We start from the raw sequence: 14578 nt of genomic DNA on the forward strand, positions 1-14578 counted from the left end.
AATTATGTTCTTTAATATGCAGGTAACTCAGGTAGTGCATCATGCATCCCCTGTCCGAAGCCCCGTGTCACGACAGGGGGGGGGGGGGGAGTAGTTAAAGCTGACAAATAAAAAATAACACAGATTAAACTTTTGGACTTGATTAATAAATGGTACTGCTACTGACTCTTTGAAACTTTGAACTATTATTAGAAGATTTTACATTTGATGAAAATATGTGAATGAATCGGCACCTTTATCTGACCAAGATATATGGCTCACGATGGGTGTGACTGGTCAACAGGGGATGCTCCTCCTAGGCACCTGGTCCATCTCTGGTATGTGCATTATGAAATTGACTTCTATATGTGTATTTCAGATTCTGAATCAATAAACTCACTATAAAAAAAAAAATCATACTAATCTTTTACATATTCCTAGGCGCAGCGAGTGTGACCGGTTGAAAAGGGGATACTTACTCCTCCTTGGCACCTGATCCCACCTTTGGCATATCCAGGGATCCTTTTATAGGATTTATAAGATTGGTCACTTTTCATTATCTTTCTTATTCCCTCAAACTCCTATATTCAGTAATAACCGTCTGTTGCTTCAATGAAAGGTGAATATAACGAACAGTGATCAATCTCATAAGCAATACAAAATAGATAGATGGGAAAACACGGTCCCCTGGACACACCAGAGGTGGGATCAGATGCCTAGGAGGAGTAAGCATCCCCTGTCGACCGGTCACACCCGCTGTGAGCCCTAAATCCTGATCAGATCAATGTATTTTATTTCTAGATAAAATCACGAACTTTTCAACTTCACATAAATCTACCAATATTTATCTATATTGTCTATAAAACGGACATGTTGAATAATGGTATTAAATGTTTAGTGTTTGTAGTATGGGTGATGACTATGTAGGTACGAGATAAATTTCATAATTGGAGACATTTATTCCATTTGAAAATAAGATTTTGTTTAATTATCCAAAGAACACTGCAAAGGAATTAAAACAGAAATGAAATGAGAAGACACATTTTGTATTTAAATCCCTGAGGATGATAGACCTTTACCCGGGGATTTCGAAAGGAGTCATTGTACCAATATAGGGAGAACTGTCTTATCACTGTCATATTTCATAATACCACAAACGTCACGTAGCCGTGTAAATGATAACTGATACTACAAAACTTTGTTCGGGGAAACTTTTGGGTAATACCATGTGCGTAAATTATAAATGAAGTAATGCCATTTAATCTCAGAGCATCTGCTTTCCCAGGAGAACAATATTCTCTTAGAAAGAGACAACTACATTTGATTATAATGCATGATAACTGCGCATGTTCGGAGTATTGCGGTATTCCGAATGCCAATTTGACTGATCACGACAAGAGACCATTTGCCGAATTTCTGAAGGATGTTTGTCTGTGCAGTATGTTTTGTACTTCCTCTTCTATTTCAAGGTAAGAAATCTGAATTAAATCTAAGAAATATATACCCAACAAGTAGTTCATGAAGATTGTAACTTTTTGTAGGAACTTCTTTCAAGCGAGGGAAACGGCTTCACAATAAAATATTTTAACTAAAACATGTTAGCGCATGCATATTTGCCGATTTCTGATTAACTTACACATTGTTGTAACCTAATCAAAGATATTGCTGCCGTAAGGTGATAAACGTATGTGCTGATTTCTGTTGGATAAATCTAAGGAAAACCCAGACTTTTTGAAATAGTTTTGTTTATATAATTATCAAATTAAAAGATAAGGAATTCAATGAATCACGAATTTATGCCATGAAACACTGTTTGAAATTCCTTGGTTTTCGTCAATTTGACGTCCCGGAATATATACATGTACCTCAGATAGCTGGTCATCCAGATTCAGATACAAGTTGTCTCCCTTACCCTGAATAACATTCTATTATTTCGACTATAGAAAGGTTATTTGTATCTGGACATTAAGCAAGTTGTGTTTGAAAGAAGCCTGCGCTTTTTACGTACTGCATGACTGAATCAAATGAAATTTGAACAAAATCAATCATGGTCTTATACATTTCGTCAGTTGCAATTGGGATTGGGGAAAGAGGCGCTATAAACGTATAGAAAACCGGTTCCTCTAATGTGGAATAGTGGTATAATCCTCTATAGAGCTTAATGTATATCTATTTGTGCAATTATAAATCATTCATTTTCTACAGACGTATTCACCACAAACAATACTGCCTTCTCCACAAGGCTGGTAAAAACATTGTTGGAAAATTATGATCCACGCATTCATCCTGTTCGAAATGCAGGGGAAAACGTATCTATAGCAGTGAACATTGGGCTCAGACAGCTAATGGAGTTGGTAAGTTAACATCGGGCTCAGATGGTTGATGGAGTTGGTAAGTTTTAACATCGAGCTCAAACGGCTGATGGAGTTGGTAAGTTAATATCGGGCCCAAACAGCTGAGTGCCTTATCCTGTGAGAAAATTACATATTGGATTTTATTCAAACTTTCATAAATGAGTAACTTAACAAGAGCAGTTGAAATTTTGGGAGCGTTTTGTGAATGGGATCAGTTAAAAAAAATCGGGAGTTTTAGCGGAGATTTGGTTTCACCCAAATATTACGTCTGTCGACCAAACGATGATAATCTGTTGGTTCTAGAATCTAATTTTTATGTGATTATTTGTTTTCCAGGATGAAAAGAATCAGGTTATCAAGCTCAATATTTGGATGCGTTTGGTGAGTATAATAATCAGCGTCACATGTAACATGAAGAATTATTAAGTTGCTTATTGATGCATAATGTTGATTCACTGCAGTGGTGGAATGACCCTTTTCTTAGCTGGAATAAGAGCGAATATGGAAATATTACACAAATAATTTTACCATTTGCAAACGTCTGGACACCGGACATCACATTGTTTGACAGGTAAGTTCACATTTAAGACTAGATTTTTTGACATCATAGACAGATAACTAGAATGGAAAAAGGAAATATTCCTATCTAGTGATCAGTCATCCAAATATTACTTTGTTAAACACCACTCTGATTCCACGCATAAGTACTCTGAAATTGAATTAAAAAATGTGCTAAAGTTCCCCATTGACAATATCTTCATAGTCTTTGGTGATCAGGTATTTCAACAGTCTGTTGGAATTTCCATGGGCACGAATTGTGCTTCTTTATTAGCTGACCTGTTTTCATATTCTTAGGAGACAGAATCTTTTCAGATGCTTCTATATGAGAAGAAAAAATCTCTAGCTGTGGCCTTCAACTCAACATTTAGATACATCTTTTTTAGACATAGGTGCTAATGACAAACTAACAACTCAACTTTATGAAAAACGGGATTAATTCAGCTTCTTCATCGTCAACTTCTCATATGAATGTAGCAATATTCCATTATCACCTGCATATGGTGTTTAGGTCTCTCAACTGATTCGATAGGCAACAACTTGTTCTTCGTATGGTCAGTTGCAGGCTACTGACAAACAAATGGATGTTACAGATATTTCATCATTCTCGTTTAAAGTAAGATTTTCGCAAATTCTATAGTCGTTATAACGATAGTTTGCCAATGGAATCTGTCATAGGGTCTAATGCTATCTGACGTGTTTCATACCGATTGTTAGGCCGTTCTTGGCACACTGATTTTGACTACGGACTACGTCGTTTACCTGATCAAGATATAGGGCTCATGGCGGGTGTGACTGGTCGACAGGGATGCTTACTCCTCCTGGGCACATGATCTCGCCTCTGGTTTGTCCATGGGTCCGTGTTTGCCCAACTCTTAATTTTGCATTCCTTATAGGAGTTATGAGATTGATCACTGTTCATTATCTTCGCTTTACATTTTTAAAAGAGGGTGTTGCACCGAAGCGGGAATTTTCCCTAATCGGAGCTCCGTGCCAGCACTCGTGACGTACAACTGACCTTCATTCATATTTATACTCATTGCGTATTTGCCAGTTAAATACCTGAAGGATTCCCCAGTACTAGGGACAAGCCTTATACATTTTATGTGTCAATACATTATACATGTAGTCTAAAGATTATTTTTGAAATCGTGACATTTAAATTGTCTTCTTTTTTTCTGAGTATCAGATACAATGTATACGGTTACATGTTACGAGTGTATCAAATATTTAATATTCTATACTACTACAGTCCAAAAGCTCTTATACTAATATGTATTATTTTCTACAACCAACAATTGGCAACTGTACATGACTCTGGCCACAAAACAAAATATGGGAAGTTTAATAAGCATTGATAAAGTTCAACATTATTCGAAGTACATGCACCTGTAAAAATTGGTTCAACATAGTAATTTGCTACTAGAATACATATAAACTCAAATTGTTTAACCGTTATTTATCTTGTTTGGTCTTAAAGTTTTTCTTCCAAAGCTTTGTAGAGTTCACAACGGTTTTTCGTAAAAGGCACCATGCCTTTGTCAACAACTTTCATTCAGAAAAACATACAAGTTATCGTTAGCAGCCTTGACTATTAAAACACAGGTATTGCATGCTATATTCGACGTGTTTGTTGAGAGTCCTATTCACAAACTAAACAGTGTCCAGGTTGGAAGCTTATTTCAAACTCGGCACATGGTAATAAACATGGATTTCACATGACACATTTATAAAAACTAGAAGCGTGTTTCAATTACATGTAAGACAAAAAATCAAGATGGAAAACGTAATATGAACAAACAAAAAATGTGTTTGTGAAGGAGTCGAACCTGGTCGTTTTAAAAATAGAAAACATCATTACATATCAGAGTCGACGACCTTATCCAAACTGTAGACCATACTTTATTAAGGAAAATTAACGTACAGGTGAAGTTGAAAATAATACCAGTGAAATCGTTTCGATTTTTTTTAAATTTACAGAAAAATGCTCTCGTGAAACAAAATTTCAAAGCGATAGTTTTTTTCAGAGGAAAACTCGAAGAACATGTTCATGCTAAATTTATTTTGTTTCACTGAGTCAGTTTTTTTTCCTAAAAATTCGGGGATACCCCTCCATTTTAACGCTAAAAATCATATAAATCGCTTATTGCTTGATTTAAACTCGAAATATTTTGGCTAATTTTGTCAATACACGTCTTTTAAACTTATTTTCAAAAATTATCGAATCAAGACATACGTTCCAATTGGTTTTATCATATATTTGAATAAGTTTTAAATTTTTTTCGATCTTTCATGCAACACCTTTAGGGAAATTAACATGAGACGTGCAACACCTTCTTTTGATAATATTTTTCAAGACTATAAATATTGGATAAAACGTAAGCGTGAGTAAGAACCGCTGTTTTGAAATTTTCCTTCCATTTCAAAAACAAATAAGCATGTGCATCAAAAAAGTAAGGTTGTAAATCTTTTCCAACAATTAAATTTCATATACAAATTTATCACACAACGAAATGAAGAAAAAAAAAAGTCTCTTGTGGCATAAATTCTTATCAATTATTCATTTGACATTTTTCCTTTTAGCGCTTCTTCCGTAATGATGCCGGGTCGGACAGAGTATCGACCGATCGTCAGTCACACCGGTTCCGTCAACTACTTGTTCTCTACTATAGTGGATAGTGTTTGTCGGGTCAATGTTCAATATTTCCCCATCGACACCCAAGTATGTCCACTGAAGTTTGCCTCTTGGTCATATTCGGGAGTAGAGATTGACCTTTACCCAAAGACACCAACAGGTAAACTCAAATCAAATATGCAGAACCTTTCCACTATGAACTACTCAGTAAGCCATAAGTGATCTGTACATCTTTGTTTAAAAACATTTCAGCCTGTTTTAATTTTTTGATATTCAGAAATGCTCGGTTTTTAATCATGCGTTATTATATTTATCAATGTGGCAATCCTTTCACAACAGCAGACACTGATTTCTACATCACTCACAATGAATGGGATATGGACTCCGCTCTTGCCAGGAGAAATGTAATGTACTACAAATGCTGTACGGAACCATTCCCGGATGTGACGTTCTACATTAAGATCCGTCGCAAACCCTTCTTTTATCTTGTATCCGTGCTCTTTCCCTGTATGCTGACGTCATCTATCGCTACTTTGGGTTTCCTTTTGCCTCCAGAATGCGGTGAAAAGATTTCTCTGAATGTGACAGTTCTGCTGTCATTGGCTGTTTTTCTGTTAATGGTAACTGATCAGCTTCCTGCTTCATCTGAACATTTCCCGTATGTAGGTATGCAACAAGTGGGAAACAGATACCGTGTTTTCATTAAAATAGTACGTTAAAAGTTGAATTTCAAGAACACTTTTGTCAAACATAACACACACACACACACACGGAGAGAGAGAGAGAGAGAGAGAGAGAGAGAGAGAGAGAGAGAGAGAGAGAGTTTATCACTCAGTTCAATACTAAACTTTCCGTTAAATATGGATGTAAGAAATATTCTTTTTTTAATGTCGTTTGTTTCTGACGTCAGTAAAACGTTTTACAGGTAAGAAATGAACACTACGTATACACTGCTTATCAATTTTTATGTTTTGAAACTCATATCCATCAAAATATATTATAATTGCAGACACGACTAATTGCAAATTTAGCCATTAAAAATTTGGAGATGTGATACCAAACCAGCAAAATAAGCCAAAATTAACACCCACGAAAATACCCTGCTATAATGTATTTGTTTTGGTGGTCAGCAAATAAGATATACATGTAATCGCTTGTCGCATTATCGCTGCTTGGTATTTCGTCATTCCCGTGATAACGTGTCTCTCTACATACGCTAAATCAAAACATCATTATCCGTCATCCATTTGAACCTCTAATTTAGCATGATAACTGCAAAACGTGAGTTACCAGTCAATGAATAATTCTGAGTTATTTTAGGTATTTCTAATAATCCAACAATTTATAAGAAATTATTTCGCTCAGTAATGCATTAAAAATTAATTTAAAAAATAAACACAACAAAACAACAACAAAAAACTGTGATACGATAATTCTTATGCCAGGCAGTCAATGTACATAATGACTGTGTAACATGAAATGGTGTGAAAATTCATTTCACTTTTCATCTTCAAACTCCTTATACCGCCACTACGTCTAAATCACGAAAGGTGCGGTTGAATGAAAAATATTCCCATTTCCAATGTTTTTGCCTTCGATATCTTTACCAATTGTAATAATTTTCATTTCCTCATGAATGTGAACAATGTCTAGATGAATCCTGATATAGTCCGTCTATTTTAACGACTGAGAATTTGGACAGAAATGAGAGGAACATAAATATAAGTATAAAAATAGATGAGTATGAACTGTAACGCTTAACGTCGGCGTGAAGCCTTGTGGTTCATGCCCTCATACATATACATCTTCAAAAATGAAAGGTGACGATTTTGAATGTTAGATTTTTATTTGTTACGACCTTGCTGATTTCAGGGATGTATATGGCATCTTTAATGAGCCTTGTGGCCCTATCGCTACTGATGACGGTCTTGGTCCTAAACATACACTTCAAGCAATCATTTGGAAACAGGGTTCCTCCGTGGATGCGAAAAATATTCATTCAGTATCTTGGATTTTGCTTTGGTCGAAATTGGAGAAAAGCATCATACAAGAAGTCCAGCAACACATACAAGGTATGACTTTGTATGACACTTTTAAGATTTCGTTAGTTTAACATCAGTTTAATATACACAAGTAAAGACAAATGAGACATTACGCGAAAATACATGAATTTATATGTTGTATTTTTTTTTATTTTTTTTTTACATCTAGAGTGAATTTAAAGCCAACGAAAGAAGCATATTGTGCAATTCTGAAAAGAACGTGAACAACTCTACAAGAGAACCTGTTGCGTGTAGAATTGGAGGCTTTGGACAAGAAATCATCGACGCAGGTGAGGAGCACGACGTCGGTGACGATGAAGCTTTAAACAGAATTGATGTCAACGAATGGCACGAGGTCGCGATAATCATGGACAGATTGTTCCTAGTTCTATTTATCATATTTACGGTGACACCGACTGCTTTGTTTCTATCTTTGATGGCAAGTGGGTGATCATTCTATGCTATATCAAAATCTGAACTTTCGTTTTCTATGGCGCATGCGCAACAAGATGTTGATACCATGACAAAAACCTTGTGGATTTTAAGAAAATATATTGGTAAAAAAAAAAATGAAAATACATTTTTCTTTACTGATGACATTATGTTGAAACGATAAAGGACTATACATGTATATGCTATTAACATCTTTAAAGCTTAAAAGGGACTGAAATATCCTTTATTTAACGAAAAAGATCATTACCAAAACAGTTTCACATAATTTGTCTTTGATATTTACAATCATTTGGAGTACATAACACCAATGTAATGCAATTTCTATCAAATTTAGTAAATGCAATGTTTTAATAACTTCTGCTTCAAGGAAACAGCACAGCTTTAGACAAACAATTTTTTTTCCGTATGTATACTGGAAAAATTAATCTATGATAGAAATTTTGTTAACGTTTGCACTCAGTAAAAAAACCCTGGAAAATAACTGCACTGAAAACGTCGATAACACTTTGTCTCCCTGATGTCATCATTCGAACTCTATGTCATTTTGAGAATAACTATGGAATTGCAAAAAATACACTATATATTGAAAAAGAAGCACGAGTGTTGAATTTGTAGGTAAATAGAAAAACTTATCATGAGAAAAGGTGAAGACAACGAATAATGATCAGTTTCATAAATCGTCTAAAGGTACGGAAAACACGGATCCCTGAAGCACTAGAGGTGCCGAAGAAGATTGAAAGGTGAAGATAACGAACGAGATGAATCTCATAACTCCTATAAGGAATAGAAAATAGAGAGTTGGACAAACACGGACCCCCGCACATACCAGAGATGGGATAAGGTGCCTAGGGGAAGAAAGCATCCCATATTTACCGGTGGCACCCACCGTTGGTCCTCTTTCTTGATTAGATAAACGAGTAATCCCTAGTCAAAGTCAGTACGCAAATAACAAACTAAGAGATGGCATGAAACCGCCAGACAGCATTCAGCACAATGACAGGTTGTATTTGCGAGAAAGAATATTGTAACGACCATATAATTTTGCAAAATACTTATGAAAGCCCCTTAACATCAACTTATTTGTCAGTAGCCTGCCCCGATTTTAAAAAAAAGATCATCCGGTTTAAAAATTGATCATACAAAGAACGTGCTCTCGCGTATTGAATCAATTGAGAGACATACACTGTATGCGATGATTGTGGCAAATTGCTACAAAAATATGGGAAGATGACGATGGAGAAGCTGAAGTCATTCCGTTTGTCATACAGTTTGCCTTCAACGTCTATGTTGAGTAAAACATCCACATATATACTCTGAAAAGGTGAAAATAACGAACAGTAATCAATCTCATAATTCCTATAAATAATACAAATGAGTAGGGCAATCTAGCACCCCTGGACTTACCAAACGTAGGATCAGGTGCCTAGGAGGAGTACGTATCCCCTGTCAACCAGTCTCATCCACTGTGGACCCTATTTCTTGATCAGATAAACAGAGTAATCCGTATTGAAAACCAGTGTGTATTGAACGGCCTAACAATTTGTATGAAACACTTCAGACAGCATTTTCCCCAATGACAGGTTGTATTGGCAAACTAGATCGTTATAAGGACCATACAATTGGCAAAATGCTGGGTTTAAACGAGGCTGTTGAAACTCCTGTAGCATAACCTTATTTGTCAGTAGCCTGCCTCGATTTTAAAACTGATCATGCGCAGAACATGCTCTTGTCTATCGAATCAGTCGAGAGACATAAACACGATATGCAGGTGATAATGAAATATTGCTTCATAAATATGGGAAGTTGACGATGGAGAAACTGAAGTCATCCCGATTATGATAAAGTTGAGTTGTTAGTATGTCATTAACATCTATCTTTTATACAATATTCAAGTATGAAGCAGATGTGGAAGACCCTATGGTGTCTTTTATTCCACTGGGATATATCGAATCGACATAAAAACGATAAGGATTATTGATGATAGATAATACGTTGTCGATATCTAAATGTCGATATCGTTCAAGACCACAGCAAGACATTTTCTTCTTCTCATGTAGAAGGTTTTGAAGAAATTTCGCCTTGTAAAATACCAAAAAAAAAAAACCAAAACAAAAACACCCCAAAAATGAAATAAAATAAATTCGTGCCCATGGTATCCCAACAGACTGTTGGAAGACCTTATCACCAAAGACTACGAAGATATTGTCAATGAGGAACTCCAGCATATTTTTTATTTCATCTTCAGAGTACTTGTGTGTATTGAGCTATGAATATGACTATTAATTTTTCCATATCTATTGAAGAAATAACTGTCTATTATTGATTATGAGAACATTTTGTGATTTCAAATTTACTGAAAGTTATTTTTTAAAATGTTTTAAAATCCATATTTGATTTACACCACGTTTTGTATATCTGTGTTGTATTATGTACAGCAATGACCTCTCGCTATCATTTAAATATAGAAAAATGAGTTACAAGTAGTGTATAATCTCATGTAACAAAGTCTCATTTTACGTCTGCCACTAATCGCGCCTCTAGATGAGCCCTACGATTTCCTGACATTGACATGTGCAGCAGATATAAACCAAAAGACCAATGAAATGATGTATCCTTTAAAGCATTTGTGAAAATCTGCTTAATTGAAAGCCATGTTAAAATTACAAAGTTGAATGAAAATGAAAGGACAATGGGAATGTGAACCGGTTGTAAAAATAAAGTAAACAATTTTTATATGTTGGTTTACAGTCGGTAAAACGTTCGTCTGGAAAATGACCTTAAAATGTCACGTTCAAAGCAATACTACGAATTATGACGAACTTGCTATAGTTCATTAACATTTGCTTTCCGGAGTCATCCATAGATTTAAAACATGGTAATGAACCCTAAATTGATCTTTCATATGTTCAAGGATCTGAAACTAATGTAGGAAAACATGGCATTCTGTCATTATAGCCATTCAGGGAAGCAGATGGATTTTAACAAAAATCAGAAGTGGCTTGATTTAAATATCACCAAAAGGAAATCAAAGAGAAGCACAGAACTTTAATCTGTTACGTTTTTAACCACAATGCTTTATAATTAGATCCAGAGAGATTACAATTCTGTCAATCTTATATTATTAATGGTTTACCTTCTCTGTAGCGTCATGATTGTGTTGCAATTTCGAAGAAAATTAAGTTACCCAATACTTTACAAGTAATTTCTTATATCTGTAACGAATCATCAAGCTAGTAAAAATACTTTAATTTCGGTTGCATAATCATTGAAATGATCCGAAGATTTACACCCACATTCTCTTTGATCCCTCCATTTCTAACGTATAAAACAAAACTAATGAGAAGTAGATCCTATGTCTATTGCATCTACATGTATTTCCAATGTCATTTCGTGCTACGATTAGACGCATATATTTACTGGATTAAATATATAACGTTAGACACAATTCATGTGAACTTTAGTATGGATTGGATGAGCTCTGAATTACAGATATCCGGTCCACAACAGATCAGGGTGGGGGAAGGAAGTAATTTGACTGATACATGTATCTTCGTAATATCCCTATACATGTATGGTGAAAAAACAGTGATCAATCTTATAACCCCTATAAGGAATACAAAATCAAGAGATGGGCAAACAGAGACCCCTGGGCACACCAGAGGTGGGATCAGGTGCCTAGGAGGGGTAAGTTACCTGTAGACCGGTGACACCCGACATAAGCCCTATATCTTCATCAGGTAAACGGAGTAATCCGTAGTCAAAATCAGTGTGCAAAGAGCGGCCTAACAATGGGTAAGAAACATGCCAGACAGCATTTGACCCAATAACAGGATGTATTGGCAAACTATATCGTTATAACGACCATATAATTTGTGAAGTGCTGACTTTAAACGAGACCTGAAACCTCTGTAACATCAACTTGTTTGTCAGTAGCCTGTCTCAATTTAAAAACTGATTATACGCAGAACAAGCTCTTGCGTATTGAATAAGTTCAGAGACATAAACACCATATGTAGGTGATAATGTATTTCGATGAAATATTTAGGAACATCACACCAAAAAATACTGGTCACGATACACTGCAGTGGTAGAGCGTTCCCTTCGTATTAAACCGGGAGGTCGTGAGTTCGAGCCCCGCTCGTACCATGGCTGTGTCAAACCTAGGACGTAAGCATAGGTAGGGATTGCTCCTTCGCCAAATGTTCGCCATTTAAAGGGTCTTTCGGATGTGTATTTGAAAACGGGGGGTGGGGGTAGGTGGGTGGGGTGGAGGTGTTCCCGTGTCGTGTTATACATTGACACGTTAAAGAACCCTCACTGCTACGGTTGTAAGTGCTAAACATAAGTCTAAATTTGTGGTACTTCACCTACAACTGGTGACGTCTCAATACGAGTGAACATTTTTCGACGGGACGTAGAATATACAAATCAATCGTAATTTATACATTGATCGCATTACAGCGTGTGTATGTCGGGGTGGGTTACTGTACCCTTACGTAAATATATGTTTTTTGTATAACATGTTAAATTTGTTTTTTTTCACGTTCGTCGGATCTTGGGTATGGAAACTTTTCTCTTTGAGCCATTCCCCTTTTTGGGATGCCTCATATTGGTATGATTTTTTTTAGATGACTTAGATGATGTAATGTTTTTGTTTTAGGGCCCCGTGCTTAGCCTATTCCATGGTTGACCAATCACAGCGCGCCGTTAGGACACTTTGGTCATTCCTCTTTGTTTGCTTGGAGTGCAAAGACTGCTCAATTATTTTGTGTACACGAAAAATTAATTTGATACTCACCTTCCACTGCAGGGTTTAACATTTACTTTTTTGAGCACTAGACCACTCGGGCTACTTCAAATGATTTTTGCTAGACCTGACCTTAAATCCACTAGCCCCGACCAACTTTCCAGAAACTGATGTACTTAATTCAAATGTCAAATATTAAGTTTGCATGAACGAAAACGTACTTAATTGTCTAAAAAAAAAGAGCTTTAGTCTCGTCATTCAATGCAAGGTGAAGATAACGAACAGTGATCAATCTCATAACTCCTACAATGCTCTCAATTTAATGCTCTCATTTTCAAACACATTTTCTGTTTCTTTAAATTCTACCCGGCACGGAAATTCTCTAGTCCATTTAAAATAAAATGACCTCAACCGGTTTTTTAAAATCTATTTCATAAGCCCTGCTTTGTTTCTTCTCAACCTTTTACTTTTTTTTCTCTTGGGACATCTTTTCTTGAGGACGAGAAGTCGTATTTGAATATTATAGGGTTATTGAACTTATATTGGTAAATATTGGCACGAATTGGCTGTGAAAATGCACGAGCTTGCGAGTGCATTTTGACAGCCAACGAGTGCCAATATTCACCTATATAAGTTCAATAACCCTTTTATTATATAGCTACAGTTGTTAAATTATATCCCCTTTCACTCAAAATACTCCAAAATAGACGAGAATTCATCAATATTGGCATCTAAGGTGAAGGTGTGCAATATCAGCATGCATTTCTTAACTGTTCAATATTTAACCCGTCATTAATGCATGAAGCAAAATGATTTTGTGAATGGGGACATTATAATTTATGTACAGTAAAATTTGCTTAAGTAAATATCAAATACCGGCCCTGTCAGATTCGGAGGAACGCCGTCTGCCATTTTGGCTTGTTTACGTCGTTACGGTAACGTCAATATTGAACGCTCATACTCGGAATGTTTCGGGCGCATACAATTTACGCAATGCAAAGTTAGCGTTCAATAAATTCTCAGGATATTGAACGCCAACATTCTCTAGATTTTACGCAGATTTTATATTAGACTATTTATTAGCTATATAATAAAGAGATATTCCCGCACATATGTCAACACCGAAAAATGGCTGTTTACGACGTATTTTATTAATTTGATAAACACTTTCTTATATTTGATTCAAATAAACTGGGTTTTTTAAAAATGAAAATAAATTCGTCTAAAACATAACTTTACACACATTAACATCGAGTAGATGTCGTAAAACATCACTTCCGACCGCAACTTATTTATTAGAACTAAAAATAGAGATTGTGTCATCATGCGGCTCGCAAACTCTACAGTTATTCTTTTTTAGTTATGAATAAAATATCTTATAGTTTAAAGTAAAGTTTCTTGTTTATTTTTTCAACACGACCAGTCGAACTAGTAAATCGACATTTTATCCGACCGGACCTATCATTTAGTAGACTCAATCGGTCGGACGTGCCTTAGTGTCAAACCCTGCCTTCCATCCTCCACAGCCTCCTTTGTAATGCCACTTTGATGCTAGTGTGTGTGTGCCGGATGCCTGAATTATTTGTAAAACCCACCTTATTTGATTGCAGGCAGCTCTATTTCGATATTTCATTATGTGTTGTAGGGGGTCAGATTGCACAATCATACCTTTGTGATACATATGTTCTTGTATTTTTGTTTTCGACTCATTCTGACCCCCCACTAACCTATTCTGTCGGAATTTTCTTGTGTACCTTGAGGGGCAAATGGGATGGAAAACAACGAACAGGTACTTGGTGCTCAGTTCATT

The 14578-nt window shown here is 35.9% G+C and overlaps 1 protein-coding gene across 1 annotated transcript; it reads left to right on the forward strand.

Moving 5' to 3' along the window:
* The first annotated feature begins 1303 nt into the window (after positions 1–1303).
* On the forward strand, positions 1304–8630 carry LOC125651752 (neuronal acetylcholine receptor subunit alpha-7-like). The gene is made up of 8 exons (XM_048880504.2): positions 1304–1448; positions 2185–2333; positions 2670–2714; positions 2795–2904; positions 5475–5686; positions 5866–6192; positions 7399–7598; positions 7738–8630. The coding sequence occupies exons 1-8, from the start codon at positions 1403–1405 to the stop codon at positions 8017–8019; spliced, it is 1371 nt and encodes a 456-aa protein (XP_048736461.1). The 5' UTR covers positions 1304–1402; the 3' UTR covers positions 8020–8630.
* Positions 8631–14578: the final 5948 nt, after the last annotated feature.

The sequence above is a fragment of the Ostrea edulis genome, chromosome 5, assembly GCF_947568905.1.
Source record: "Ostrea edulis chromosome 5, xbOstEdul1.1, whole genome shotgun sequence".
NCBI classification, from domain to species: domain Eukaryota; kingdom Metazoa; phylum Mollusca; class Bivalvia; order Ostreida; family Ostreidae; genus Ostrea; species Ostrea edulis.

Excerpts from the sequence above, each read along its gene's own strand:
- LOC125651752 (XM_048880504.2), top strand. The coding sequence starts at position 1,403 with ATGTTTGTCTGTGCAGTATGTTTTGTACTTCCTCTTCTATTTCAAG. Across the intron at positions 6,193-7,398 it reads TGAACATTTCCCGTATGTAG|GGATGTATATGGCATCTTTA; the intron begins GTATGCAACAAG and ends TGCTGATTTCAG. Across the intron at positions 7,599-7,737 it reads AGTCCAGCAACACATACAAG|AGTGAATTTAAAGCCAACGA; the intron begins GTATGACTTTGT and ends TTTTACATCTAG.